The following is a 13,702-nucleotide window of genomic DNA, read 5'->3' as shown; positions in this document are numbered from 1 at the left end:
GAGAGCATATTTCTGGTGGCGATTGGACAAGGGCTTTGGCCTTAGTAGTTGTATTCCCGAAAGAAATCCGTTTCAGGGCTGGAATTTGTTGAGAGGCCTGTCGGCCTTTGAAGTGACGGGAACGTTCAGCCTCAACCCTAACCTGACTATGGGAACGGTCTTGCAGCCACTCGCGGCCCTTGGTAGTGCCAGTCACCCTCGTTATCCTTGCTAATCAGTGTGACAACTGGCAGATGAAACTCGGAAATAAGACCGATAATACATTTCTTCCATGGTACGGACGCATCTACAAGTCAGCAGCTTACAGAGGCCTACCAGGCTTCTGTAATAATTCTTGGGTTAGTAGTTGAATCATAAACATTTTGTGTGCTAATGTTACTGCCGTTAAAAAGACTTTTTTTTTTTTTTTTAAAAGACAAACCCGTTAAAGAGACTTGAAAGAAAAAGGAGAGTTTGGCATTGCAGTACCGACACCTAAATGGCACGTAAAATTAGTATACATGCAATAGGCGCGTAATTTTCCGGTGATCAAATAGACATAAATGTATTGGATGAGTGGAATTTTGGTCGATAACGGGATTGGTGGATAATTAGAAAGATCCTCGAGTGTTGTCAGCAGACATCTGGGCCCATATTTCTTTTGAAAAGCTTGGATACCAAACGGTGCATGCATAGCGAATGCTTGAGTAGCTATTGAGTGGGTTTCCATGTGCATTCATCAAGCCCCTCAATCACCTATGCCGACCCACCCCTTTGCTGAGTTTCCATTCTTAGCGCACATTAGCCTGTCCGCGCGCTTCCTTTATATGACTGGCTAACTGGTTGGTGGTCGATTAATGAATTGGTAGAGTATTAATTTCCCGGCAAACATAGAGGTCAATTCGAAGTAATAGCTGAATGACAGATTAGAATGTGCAAGCTTTAAATTTCGGAATGTGGACGTGATTCGGAAATGTCACCACGGTATTAGTAGTAGTAGTGTTTTCTTGAATCAGAAACTCCCCTGTCAAAACACTCGTACTATTTCAATTTGTTCAGTTTGGCTCTGTGTAGGATCGCCAGTCCCCTAGTGCATTTTCTAGTTGCAGAATCAGGAGCCCACCTACCATTCATTATTTGCCCAAAGCTGGATTCTGGAATGTTAGCGAGTATAGGATGCCAAGGCGGAGCGCATTATCATTATGATAATACTACTACTATCATCGATGAGCTAATAAGCTGCGTGCGCTTGTGTTTGGTTTATTATTTCCCCCGTCTGCTGCTAGCGTATTTTGTTTCTGCATGTGATACATGTTTTTTTTTTTTTTTTAAAATATGCAACCAGTTGATGACTGTAACTTTGACTTGAGCAGTTCAGCCAGTGATTATTTATGCACATCACCAAAATTACTACTCATTTGAAATGAAACTAGGAGTAAGGTTTAGCAATTTTCTCAGTTGCCAGATAGATCAGGAGTATGTGTCAACAGTACTACTTAAACGCTAGGAAAATGAATGGGACCCTGACCCCCGCGAGGCTGTTCAGGGAATTTCAAAGCAGAAAAGACAATTGAGTTTACATCTGGTGGTTATAGAAGAAGAAAGAAAAGTAGCAGTAAGAATTTCTTGTCCCTCCCATAGTCATAAATCATAATAGAGTGTTAGTCGTAGTGCTTTTTATTTCTCTCTCCCTACCACTACCAGCAATTGCATCCCCTTTATTCACGCCGCATTCACTCCCAACACTTTCTCCCCTGTTCTGTTGCCTTGCTCCAAAGTCCAACCAGACAAACGCCTCCGACACACTTCACTTCACCTGCACCATTTCTTCCCTCATCTCCCATTTTTCAATTCGAGTCCTCCCTTGGCTGCCTCTGTAGCCTGCACGACTTAGAGAGATGTCTGAGCTGTGCTTGTCTAGACCGTCCAGGACTCACCTCTCTAGTCTCCTCCTATCCAACTTCTTCCTCTTTTGTTCTTTCATCGCCTCCCACCCTCTCTACTTCACTTACCTCATCTTCTTCTCACCCTACCTTCTCAAGCTCCTCTCCTTTCTTTCCCCTCTCTTCATTACCACCTCCCTCCTGCTCCTTGCCCTCCTCACAGCCTCTCCTTGTCTCATAGTAAGTGGCAGCTTCTCCAAGGAATCATCCGATTCCCATGCCGAAAGCAAGGGGAGTTTCCTGACTGCTGCATATCATGCAGTTGTAGAAAGGCTGAGGTCCAAAATTGATGATCACAATGAGGAGGAACTTCTTTGTCTGGAGGACTTTGAGGTGTTCAAGATTGTGTTTGGCAATCCCACGACCCAGGATGATAAAGAAAGCCAAGTTGAAGGCTTTGATGCGGAAGTACTAGTTGAGGATACTTCTCTTAAAGCTTCAAATGCTCCGGTTATTGCTGCATGTGTTGGACATCAAGATTTCGGCGTAACCTCAAACGAAGCATTAATGGCAAGTAAATTGGAATCAGAGTCAGAGGCCTTTGTTGAATCGGAAAGTACCTGTGATGCAATGGAGTGCTTCCTGCAAGAAGTAGATGAGTCTGAGAACGTGAAAGTGAATGCAACTGTGGAAAAGAAGAAAATCGAGCCACCCTGCACGGTGGCCAATAAAGCAGTTGACAATCATGGAGAAAAGTCACCAATGAGAAATGGATCCGAGGCAGCAGGTAATAAAATAAGACACGCTACTACTACTAATACTACTAATTCAGCTGAAGTTGGTAAAGGCAACGGGATCATGGAGTCCAAGTCAAAGCTACTAAAAGCGCATTCTCATAGTGTTGGCGCCAGTGCTGATTACACTAACGACAAGTGTATCTGGAAAATACAGAAGAGTTCTCCATCCCTGGATTACAATCTTGGGGGCTATGGATCAATGAGGAAGGGGAAGGATTGGAAAAGGACATTGGCGTGCAAGCTTTTCGAGGAGAGAAACAATGCGGATGAAGGTGAAGGGATGGATTTATTGTGGGAGACCTACGAGGTGGAATCGACTAAGAGCAAGGCAAAGAGCAAGAGCAAGAAGAAGAGTCACAAGAAGAAAAATGAAAGCAAGCATCGTGAATGCGAAGATATCAGCTGCGATGGGCACGATGAGGATGAGGAGGAGGAGGAGTCAGAGGGGCAGTTTTGTTGCTTGCAAGCCCTTAAGTTGTCAGCAGGAAGGGTGAATTTGGGAATGGCAAGGCCTAATCTCGTTAAGATCTCTAAAGCCATTAAAGGAATTGGGTGGCTGCATAATCTGAGCAGGCATAGCAAGAAGGTGCACAGTGGAGACAGATTCTAATTTACTTCATACACTGACACTAGTCGTTAATTGGTGGTAGCAGCGAGATTGTACTACTATTTTTAGTTTCTTTGAATATTTATTTCTTGCTAGTATATATATAGTTTGTATCTTTTAGCGCCCATGCCAATTGTTAATAAGAAAATCTTGTGCTCTATAATTTCTTCAAGTTATGGATGAAAAAGCAGCAGATTCTTGACCGCATTAGCTCTAGCATGATGTCCATGATAAACAGTAAGTGGAAAAAGGAAGTGAAGTTAAATCTTTGGAGCCTAATGAAATGGTCAAGGTCTGTGAAGAGCAAGAGCCCTCCATTTTATTCTGTCTGAATTTTTTCGGATTCGGATTCGGATTCGGCAAGTGTGGTGTTGTACGAGATACATTCATTAGCGGACGGAAGGATGTATGTTTATTTGGTCCAAGTGCATCTGATGAGCTGTGGGCCTGCAGGCAGGCCCTGATTTAGCAAAATCGCTCTTGGGTCTTCAACTGGCAATTTTGGGACGATTAGATCTGGTTCGTTTAAAAAGCCTATGCCTTGTGTGCCTGTTATAGCCCCCTTTCCATAAGGGAAGTGAGCCCTTTTTTTTTGGTCAAAAGAGCTTGAGCTTGAACTTGTGATTTTCTGCAACTCACACTGTGACGGGACCATCATTCCACAGAATCAGGCCATATTTATGCATCTAGTGGGGGGTTTTTTTTTTTTTTTTATTTCCATGTTCCATTAACATTATTATAATCATGGTAATGAGAGAGAGAGAGAGAGAGAGACAAGAGAAATAATCAGCAGATGCGCATAATCTGCTTCGATAATTGGACGTTTACTTTTGTTACGCAACCATAATCTCGCATTATCGGACTCCCAATCCCATGTGAATTCAATTCTAGCTTATAATCCCCATCTTGTTTGGTTACCGGAGTACGTAAAACACTTAAAAAATGAACCAAAATTCATACCGAAACAAAAGCCAGGAGCCAGCAACCCTATTCTGCGGAACAGTTTTGAAAGATGCAGATATGTATTAAGTTTTGAGGGATATTTCTAAAAGAATTCAGATATTCCCCTGCCTGCTAGTAACTCCGCATTGAACTTCTCATCTGGAATTACACATACTCATCACTTGCCGTTGATTTAATTGTTGCCCGACTTAATTTTACATTGGATTTGTTTGGACGGTGAAATTATCCCAAATAATATTTCGCTTACATCAAAAACACATCTTTCAACACACCTTTTTATATTGTCAATCATCTTTTTTTCTCACATACATCATATCACAAAAAGTGCTACAGTAATTAGTTCAAATAATACTCTATCTAGACAAATCCATTTTTTAATGAATTACTATGCAGAGCCAATCCTTTCTTTTTTTTTTTTTTTTTTGGTCATATATCACTCAATAGATAAAGTAAAAAGTAGGGAAAATTTATCTTCAGAGCGAAATCGTCATTATCACTTTTTATCACAAGATCGGCATTATCACTTCTTATCGTTATCATTTCTTCTTAACAGTTAACACTTCTTATCACAACAACATACCTTATAATTACTACTATCACTTGACATCCCTTCTAGAGAGATGTATTATTGAACGTATTCGTCATTTTTTCGCCTCTGCTGTTTTGGAGCTTTGAGCCATGCGCAGGAGCGTGATGAACAACACCTATCTGTAGAAGATACAAAAACGCGCTCTCCTCTCCTCTCTCTCTCTCTCTCACCACCGTCACCACCGTCAACTCACTAGGCCCCAGTCCCCGCGTTCGCTGAGTTGAGACTTGAGAGACCAGCAGCAGCACTGCAGCGGTAGTAGCCGCGGGAGGCAAACTACCACCGACATCTCTCTCCCACTCCCTCTTGCCTTCTTGCTCTCTTTCATTTGCCATTTTCCTTGGAATATCGAAATTGCATCGCAACTGAAGTACATTGACATAGACAAAACGATTCAACGAAATTGGATTTGGGAATTATTATTATTGCTGCTTCCTGGGAATCTCTAGGATACGAAAGGAGGACATGGCGATTGGAAGGTTTCGGGCCTTACTCCGAGATCGGGCTCCCGCCCCTCGCCTATCTACCTCCAACTCCTCGTCTTTCAAGCTCTTCGCCACTCTCCTCCTCGCCCTCGCCCTTTTCCTTTTCTCCACCCTCTCTCTCCTCCACTCCTCTTCCTCCCATTCCTCCGATCTCGACCAGGTCTGCTTCCCCCCCCCCCCCTTCCTCCCTCATCTGTTCATTCTAATTCCCTCCCCATTCTCTTTAGCATTTCATGCATATATCTTATTTAGGTCATGTGTTTATTCCTCTGCATATTCGTTATAGTTTGACTGTCCAATTAAAGATAGAAATTAGTAACTCGATAATTATATTGAAGGATATCGTGCTTTTCTTGCAGTGATTTTTATGCGTCTGTCATTCCTACCCCATTTGGAACGTTTGTGGCCTGCCTTTACCTACAAATTTCTCTGTCACTCACGTTTCTCATCTAGGGCTCATAACACATTCATGTTGTATTAACAGGATTTTCTGTTGAATTTAGGGCTCTTTTGGTTTGGCCGGTGGAGGACGGTCTAGGAGGTCTGTACTGGCGCTGAAATCCGATCCCCTGAAGCCTAGACTCGATCAGATTCGAAAGCAAGCCGATGATCACCGATCTTTGGTTCTCGCTTATGCTTCCTATGCTAGGAAGCTCAAGCTTGAGAACTCTAAGCTTGTTAGGGTTTTTGCGGATCTTTCCCGGAACTACACTGATCTAATATCCAAACCTTTCTATCGCAGTCTGTTTGGCATGGATGCTGACTCAATTGATGAATCAGTGCTCAGACAGTTCGAGAAGGAGTTGAAGGAGAGGATTAAAATGACGCGGCAAGTTATCTCAGAGGCCAAAGAGAGTTTTGATAATCAACTCAAAATTCAGAAGCTGAAAGATAACATTTTTGCTGTGAATGAGCAGTTAACCAAGGTGAGGAAGCAGGCTGCTTTCTCAAGCTTGATTGCTGCAAAGTCGATCCCCAAGAGTTTGCACTGCGTGGCTATGAGGCTGATGGAAGAGCGAGTTGCGCACCCGGAGAAATATACTGATGAGGGGAAGCCTATGCCACCAGAGTTTGAGGATCCAAAACTGTATCACTATGCCATCTTCTCTGATAATGTGATTGCTGCCTCCGTAGTCGTAAATTCTGCTGTCAACAACTCAAAAGAGCCATGGAAGCATGTGTTTCATGTGGTGACTGATAAGATGAATCTGGGGGCTATGCAAGTCATGTTCAAGATCAAGGATTACAACGGGGCGCACATTGAAGTGAAGGCTGTCGAAGATTACAAATTTTTGAACTCTTCTTATGTCCCAGTTCTTAGACAGCTCGAATCTGCAAATCTCCAGAAGTTTTACTTTGAAAATAAGCTGGAGAATGCAACAAAAGATACGACAAACATGAAATTCAGGAATCCCAAGTATCTTTCCATTTTGAATCATCTGAGGTTCTACTTACCAGAAATGTACCCGAAATTGCACAGGATCTTGTTCTTGGATGATGATATTGTGGTGCAAAAGGATTTGACTGGGCTTTGGAAGATTGATATGGATGGGAAGGTGAATGGTGCCGTAGAGACATGCTTTGGGTCATTTCACCGGTATAAACAATACATGAATTTTTCTCATCCTTTAATTAACGCTAAATTCAATCCCAATGCATGTGCTTGGGCTTATGGGATGAATTTCTTCGACTTGGACGCATGGAGGAGGGAGAAATGTACTGAAGAATACCACTATTGGCAGAATCTGGTAAGCCTACATTGAAATTTAATATTTGCCCTTGATTAGTAACCCACGCATGTTAATTTCTGTGTGGTAGTGGTACAATTCTATTCAAGATAATCAATTCTATTCTTTCTTTTACCAAGTAACGTATTATTCTTGCCTTTTTTGGTATTAGGAGTAGGATCAGCAACTGATTTGTTTATATGCTTGTATTGCTAATATCCTGTGGTTGTGCAGCCATAGCTTCTTTGCCTTACTCTTTGCTGTGTTATGTATTATTTTCTGTTATCTCTTATGTGCATCAAGGACATTAGCAATCAAAAAATTTCTTTTGTCACTGTTAAAATCACGAATATCTCTTTGGCAGAATGAAAATCGCACACTCTGGAAATTGGGAACATTGCCTCCAGGTCTCATCACATACTACTCAACAACGAAACCACTAGACAAGTCTTGGCATGTTTTGGGCCTTGGTTATAATCCATTCATCGACAAGGCTGAGATTACCAATGCTGCAGTTGTGCACTTCAACGGGAATCTGAAACCGTGGCTTGATATTGGCATGCTTCAGTATAGGCCCCTTTGGACAAAGTATGTTGACTATGAAAATGAGCATATCCAAGCCTGCAATTTTGGTCTATAGCTAATGTTATGAAGTGACCTGTGTTGAAGGATTGCCCAAGCAAGTTTTGCCAGCACCTTTTCCTGTGGCCTGCGCACCTCTCTTGCACGTAAATCAATTCTAATGTTTTATGCCTTAAAAACTTTCTTCTCTGTTCAACTTTCAGCATTCATCACTGCTATACTAGTCTAGAGTTCTACTCCTTAACTGTTCATAATGTTTACAGTTGAAATTTGGGGACTGAAAGTTAAGCTTTATAGAATGCTTTTTTTTTTTTCCTAATTAACAAATTTGTACTATTAGAGATGCGCAATGATGTTGTGGGTAATGGTTACCAATTTTTTTCAGTTAAAGGTTTAATTGCTCCCATTTGTCTGCAGTTTGGAATTTTGTTTTTATCTGGCCTTTCCACATATTGTTATTTGGATGGGCTTTATGAAATAATAGATGTAACCCTCTTAAGCTGTAAGTATATAAGTGAGATGCCCAAAATTTGGATAATCAGTTTTCAAGTACCCTCTTTTACATGTCTGACCTGCTGTCTCGATTGCTTATTGTTCCTGTTTCTGAAACAATCTTTAGCCTCCGCAAACTCTGGCATCGGCCTCTTCTTTTGTGTCATGTGAAGTTCACATGTTGGTGTTGGGAAACTCGTTAGGAAATAATTGAATCAATTGATGTTTTGCTTGCATGACAGAAGCTCCTCATTGTCATTGGGCCCTTCAGTTTTCAATATGAGGATACACCTTGTTTCTTTCTATTTGGAATTGTGATATAGAGAATTTTTGTTGTGCAATAATAAGCTAAAGATAAGCTTGTTGCATTTATACATATATATTTTTAAAAAACTTCTTGTGTCTATGTATATATGTATGTGTATATATATGTCTGTGTGTGTGTATGTATGTATACGTATTTTGACGGACTTTAGGGTAATACTGGCCATTATTAACAGCCAATTTCATTTTTCATTTTAGCTTTGACTGATTGTAGCCTGAAACCCTGTTTCGGCGTGGCAAGAAACTTTCACGTATAATAGTTAGTAATGTTTTATTGGTTTAGTGTTTAATTTAACTAGGGACAGTATCCTGAATTTGTTTTTAGTTCTTATTCTGTTTGTTTATATGCTCACTTTCCTTTTCTTGTATTTGTTCTCATTCCGAAGGGGCAAAAAGTTTGAGCTTCTATCATCTATGCTTTTCTGGTCATCTTTATTAAAATGTTCCGACGGAATTACTCTTACAGGATGACTGAAGACAATCCCTGTGCTAATCTAGGATTTCAACCTGTGCACCCAACCTGAAACCAAACTGATTGAATTGTCTATGGATAGTTTTGGTGTGAATAAAATAAAATATTTGAGGTCGTGGATTAAATATTGTAACTGGAAAATGAAAATGACCTGAGCCTAAAATCTAACCCATGAAGACACTGATGTCCTGTGTTTGTATGCATATTAAAATTCTTTCCCTTTTTCTAGTTTGATATCTCAACCCTCTCGATCCAGGGTGTCCTATTCTGACATTGAAAAGCATCATACGTTTAGCTTTATTGCTTGTAGCTGTGGTTATGTGATAACATGTAAAATTTCATGATCTTGATTCCCATGGTCCTTTTGTTCAAAAGTATATTTTGGTCCAAGAAATATGTTTTTGAATAGAAGGCCCATGTGTATCCTGATCATTGAACTTTTATATGTTAGATAGATAAGTATGAACCAAGGATGATCTGATGCTGCTGTCAATTTGCGTAATGGCCCCTGGTGTCTTTTGCATTGACTGCTTGTAGCATCATTTGCTCCTTAATCCTCATTCACAATAGTATAATAACTGAATGAAATAAACCTCATTTGAGACATAGTGGAATGATTATCATGGTGTGGAAGAGGTATACAAGCAACTTTCTGAAGGATTCATGCTTTTGGGTTGAACAATGAGTACAAGGACTGTGGCATTGTTTTCTCCCAAACGAATTGTTAAATGGTCAGCTTACCTTCTTGAAGACACTTAATTGCCCTGTTTAAGTACATAAAATTAACTAAATGTTTGGGTTTCACCCTCTATATGTAAGAAAGAACTTGCCTTTAAGATTTTTGCTGGCAAAGGGCATGGCTGTCAAAAGTATTATGTGTGTGCCTATGGAAATAGTGAAAATAGGAGAAAAGCTTTGGAAGATTCGCATTTTTATCTACAAATTAGATCTGGTAAACAGATTGTGGATTTTTAATAAGGACAAGCTAAAAGTGTTTTACCTTGTGAAGCGTGAGAGGAGGCAAGAATATGTCTTCTTCAGGTGAATGTTGTTGATGAAGATCATGTGGCAGAGTTAGAATATTTACATGGCAACTGTGTTACCATCTTATGATATGGAAATGCTGGGTAATCCATTATTAATCAATTGAAAGCATGAAACTTGCCTCTTGCCAGCAAAACGGGCCGACATGCTTTCGGATGTTTTACCCAAGTCACCAAACAATAATAGCATAGGGACATGCAAATGTCCATATATGGTTTAAGTATTTGTTCATGTTAGCGATGTTATTGGAAGTAGTTTATTATGACGACCACGGAGTTGTGATGAAACCTAAATTTGTATGGCTGGCTACCTATTTTTCAAGTCTTCTGTTGCTTACACCTGGTAATATTCCTGATTTGAAATTACTTAAGGCTAAAGAAAAGATATACACAAGGATACGAGTGTGTTAAATGGTCAGTCTTGTGTATGACGGTAGTGTCTGTGCCTTCGTGTTTATCCATGCTTGGTAGTCTTTGTTCTTCCAAACTTTGGTGTGTATTGGAAGAAATGAAAAGGGATCGAGTATTTGTGATCAAGATCCTATATGATGATTGTACACTTTGCTATTCATTATGAATTTCATGTTCTTTTCATGGCCTTCTGGCTCCTGCTAGCATGTCTCTCTTTCTTATGTATGATCGAGTTAATAAAATTATTATGGTGTTTTAAGCTGAATTTATTTATTATTAGATTATCGAATGGTCTTCCCAAAATAGTTTTATTAGTACGAGTGATAGTAATGTCATGTCATTTCAAAGTGTCTCTTATCCATGCATTTATCAGTAGTACTTTGGCGGTTGCTCCTGCAGTTATAAAGTTGAGGATATTCAAAATTTGAGCTAATATATATTTGATATAGATCTTATGGCAGTATAAAAGCAACTTTTTCCAGTTAGTAGCACGCTAGCATGTCTAGGCAGCATTAGACAGAGTACCCAAATTATGGGTTTCTGAAGCCATAATGACAAGATTCATTGATGATTGAACTAGCAGAGCTAGTACATTGAAGACATCTTCTTGCTTCTCTTGCAAATACCGTGTAAATTTCAGTAAGCTCTAGCTTCTCGTTTTTCTTTGAATTTCCTGGATTTAGTGTGTTGGGGAGGAAAAAAAGTTGCCAATGAAATTTTGGTCTTTCATACGAGGACAGCAAATAAGTAAAGGACTGAGAGGAGAAGGGTGTTCACCATCTACGGCGAGTGCATGAAAAGAGGGTGAAATTTTATCTGTGTTTGGCTGGGCCGTTTTGCTCGGGGCAGGGCTAGCTCTAGTGTCTAAGAGGCGGAAGCTAGGTTTTTTCCAGAGGATGCTGCTCTTCAACCTTCAGAAACCAAGGCTTTATTAATATTGGCTGATAAATGAAAGAGAAGTTACGGTATCTCAAAGTATGATCAAGGATATGCTTAAAGCTCGGCTTCGGGTAAATCTTTATAATGGAAGACACAAATTCAATCTCTGTCTCCCTCTTGGAAAAAAAATCTAGGCACGTTAACGCTATATTGCTGATTTGTAGTCTCGTCTTTATCATTACTAGTGGGAATACCCGTGCTATGCACGGTGCTGACATTATTGGAAAAAAAATAAAATGATGAACAAATAAAGGTGAAAAAATTTTACCAATAAAATTAAAATATAATATCTGTTTAACAATAGTTTGAATTATAATAGAATGTATATATCATTCAAGAGCCGTCTTTTTTGGGTTGTATGAGAATTTTTTTTATCATTGTATGAGAATTGTTAACAAAAAAATACAATAGTTAATATAGAATAGTATCAATAGAATTTAATACAATTGTGTTGTAATCAAATGAAAAATACGCGCCAATTGAATTGTTATTTGCACATATAGTTAATGAAGTAATCCCTATATAAAAATATTTTGGTACATGTAGTAATTGGTAATCTATAAAATAAAATTAATTGCTAATCTATAAAATTGCTAAATTGTCTATAAATAGCATCAATAGAATGTAATACAATTGTATTGTAATCGAACAATTGTAATACAATTGTATTGTATTGTATCTATAGTTGATTTAGCAAGATAGTGCAGCCAAAAAGTGTGTATGTAAGATGAGTATGACGATATAAGAAACTGTATATTTACCATGATCACGCAAAATCATTGGTGATGTGGATACCTGGCGATCTTGAGGACAGTTAGATTTTTCATTTCTTTGATCTAGAAATAAAATATATATTAAATTAAAAATCAATAGTTTATGTATTTATTTTATGTGTAAATAGTGATACATTGTATGAGAACTGTTAACCAAAAAAATACAATAATTAATATAGAAATAGCATCAATAGAATTGCATTGTAATCAAATAAAAACAATTACAGAGAAATTGTTACCTGAACTAAGGAATGCAATTTTAAATGCTCAAAAGTGCCTTGACGATTGCACATATGTCAGGGGTTTGGTGAGTTTTTTGCTCCTCTTGAATCATTTTCTTTTTTCTAATTGTAATATATTACTTGCAGGTGTTAAGTAGGACTTGGCTCTAACCTTTCGTTTAAGTACTTTAAGCAATGAACTATTTATTCCATGAGTTGAATTGTGCTGTTGCTAGATAGATGAATCACGTAGTTGTAATTGTCATTATTGATAAAGAAAAGAAAGGCTAGAATGCAATTTTGTCAAAAGGATTTCTGACGAAATTAAAAATTAATCCAATTTTAATAATGGGCGATAGTGCCTTAGTTATTCGTAGTATTTGAATTGTTTTTCTCCAATTATAAACCATTTTTAATTATTTTTTTAAATTATCAAAAAATCATTTTTTATTTCATGCAAGATCATTTTTGGAATAAAATAATGAAAATAACTATCGTAACACCTATTTTATGTGATAAATGTGCAATAAAAAATAATTAAAAAAATTTCAGTAATACAAACAAATAAATTTTTATAATATACAATTTATGTTAGAAATAGTAGAACCCTCAATCATGAACCTATACCATCCGCAATTATATAAGCAAGCAATACCTTTTTACCTTTGTTTTACAGTGTAACAATAAGCAAACAACCGTTCATAAGATTTTGTAAAAAATTTTCAGAAATAATGGATGATCAGAAAATCAATGCAATATCATTCATGACAAAAAACAAAGCAAAAGCAAAACATACTTAAAAGGCAGAGGGGACTGACCTGGAAAATTAAGCCGGCCGCAAGAAGGTTGATTTCTGCTGGAGTCTCTGCACATAATATCTTCCACTACTGCTCACAAAAGAAACAAAATCAATACATTTACAAAATCAATAGAGAACCCAAAACAAATAAGAAACTGAAAGAGAGGGTGAGGGAATTAACTCGATAAGTTAATTAAGTCGATTAGTAAAGAAGAATTTGTAGGAGTAATTGTAGGATGAATTAAGATAGTGGGATAGTGGGAGTGAGATAGTGGGAATATTGATTGGTGATAAGGTGATAGTGGGATAGTGAGAATATTGATTGGTGATAACGTGGGTTATAACCCACTACTTTTTTATGTATTAAAATAAATACAAAAATATGAGTTAAGATAGTGGGATAGTGGGATTGAGATAGTGGAAATATTGATTGGTGATAAGGTGGGTTATAACCCACTACTTTTTTATGTATTAAAATAAATACAAAAATCTAGAAAAAAGTATGACAAGTTTAGAAGGCATTGAGAGGGTTTCTGCTAAAAATCCCTTCTTGAATACATATAGATATAGATTGTATGGTTGCATAACCGCAACCACGTCACTAATTTCTGAGCAC

The 13,702-nt window shown here is 38.2% G+C and overlaps 2 protein-coding genes across 2 annotated transcripts; both read left to right on the top strand.

Moving 5' to 3' along the window:
• The first annotated feature begins 1,877 nt into the window (after window positions 1-1,877).
• LOC113696098 (uncharacterized) lies at window positions 1,878-3,269 on the top strand. The gene has a single exon (XM_027215441.1). It carries the CDS (start codon window positions 1,878-1,880, stop codon window positions 3,267-3,269), a length of 1,392 nt encoding a protein of 463 aa, XP_027071242.1.
• A 1,576-nt stretch (window positions 3,270-4,845) lies between these two features.
• On the top strand, window positions 4,846-8,018 carry LOC113713550 (galacturonosyltransferase 8). The gene is made up of 3 exons (XM_027237308.2): window positions 4,846-5,463; window positions 5,807-7,051; window positions 7,395-8,018. Exons 1-3 carry the CDS (start codon window positions 5,284-5,286, stop codon window positions 7,668-7,670), a joined length of 1,701 nt encoding a protein of 566 aa, XP_027093109.2. The 5' UTR covers window positions 4,846-5,283; the 3' UTR covers window positions 7,671-8,018.
• Window positions 8,019-13,702: the final 5,684 nt, after the last annotated feature.

Source organism: Coffea arabica, chromosome 1e, assembly GCF_036785885.1.
Source record: "Coffea arabica cultivar ET-39 chromosome 1e, Coffea Arabica ET-39 HiFi, whole genome shotgun sequence".
In the NCBI taxonomy this organism is placed as follows: Eukaryota; Viridiplantae; Streptophyta; class Magnoliopsida; order Gentianales; family Rubiaceae; genus Coffea; species Coffea arabica.
This window is presented reverse-complemented; position numbering and strand designations above follow the sequence as displayed.

Coding starts and splice junctions, on each gene's coding strand:
- LOC113713550 (XM_027237308.2), top strand. CDS start 5,284: ATGGCGATTGGAAGGTTTCGGGCCTTACTCCGAGATCGGGCTCCCGCC. Junction 5,464..5,806: donor ATTCCTCCGATCTCGACCAG/GTCTGCTTCCCC, acceptor TGTTGAATTTAG/GGCTCTTTTGGTTTGGCCGG. Junction 7,052..7,394: donor ACCACTATTGGCAGAATCTG/GTAAGCCTACAT, acceptor TCTCTTTGGCAG/AATGAAAATCGCACACTCTG.
- LOC113696098 (XM_027215441.1), top strand. CDS start 1,878: ATGTCTGAGCTGTGCTTGTCTAGACCGTCCAGGACTCACCTCTCTAGT.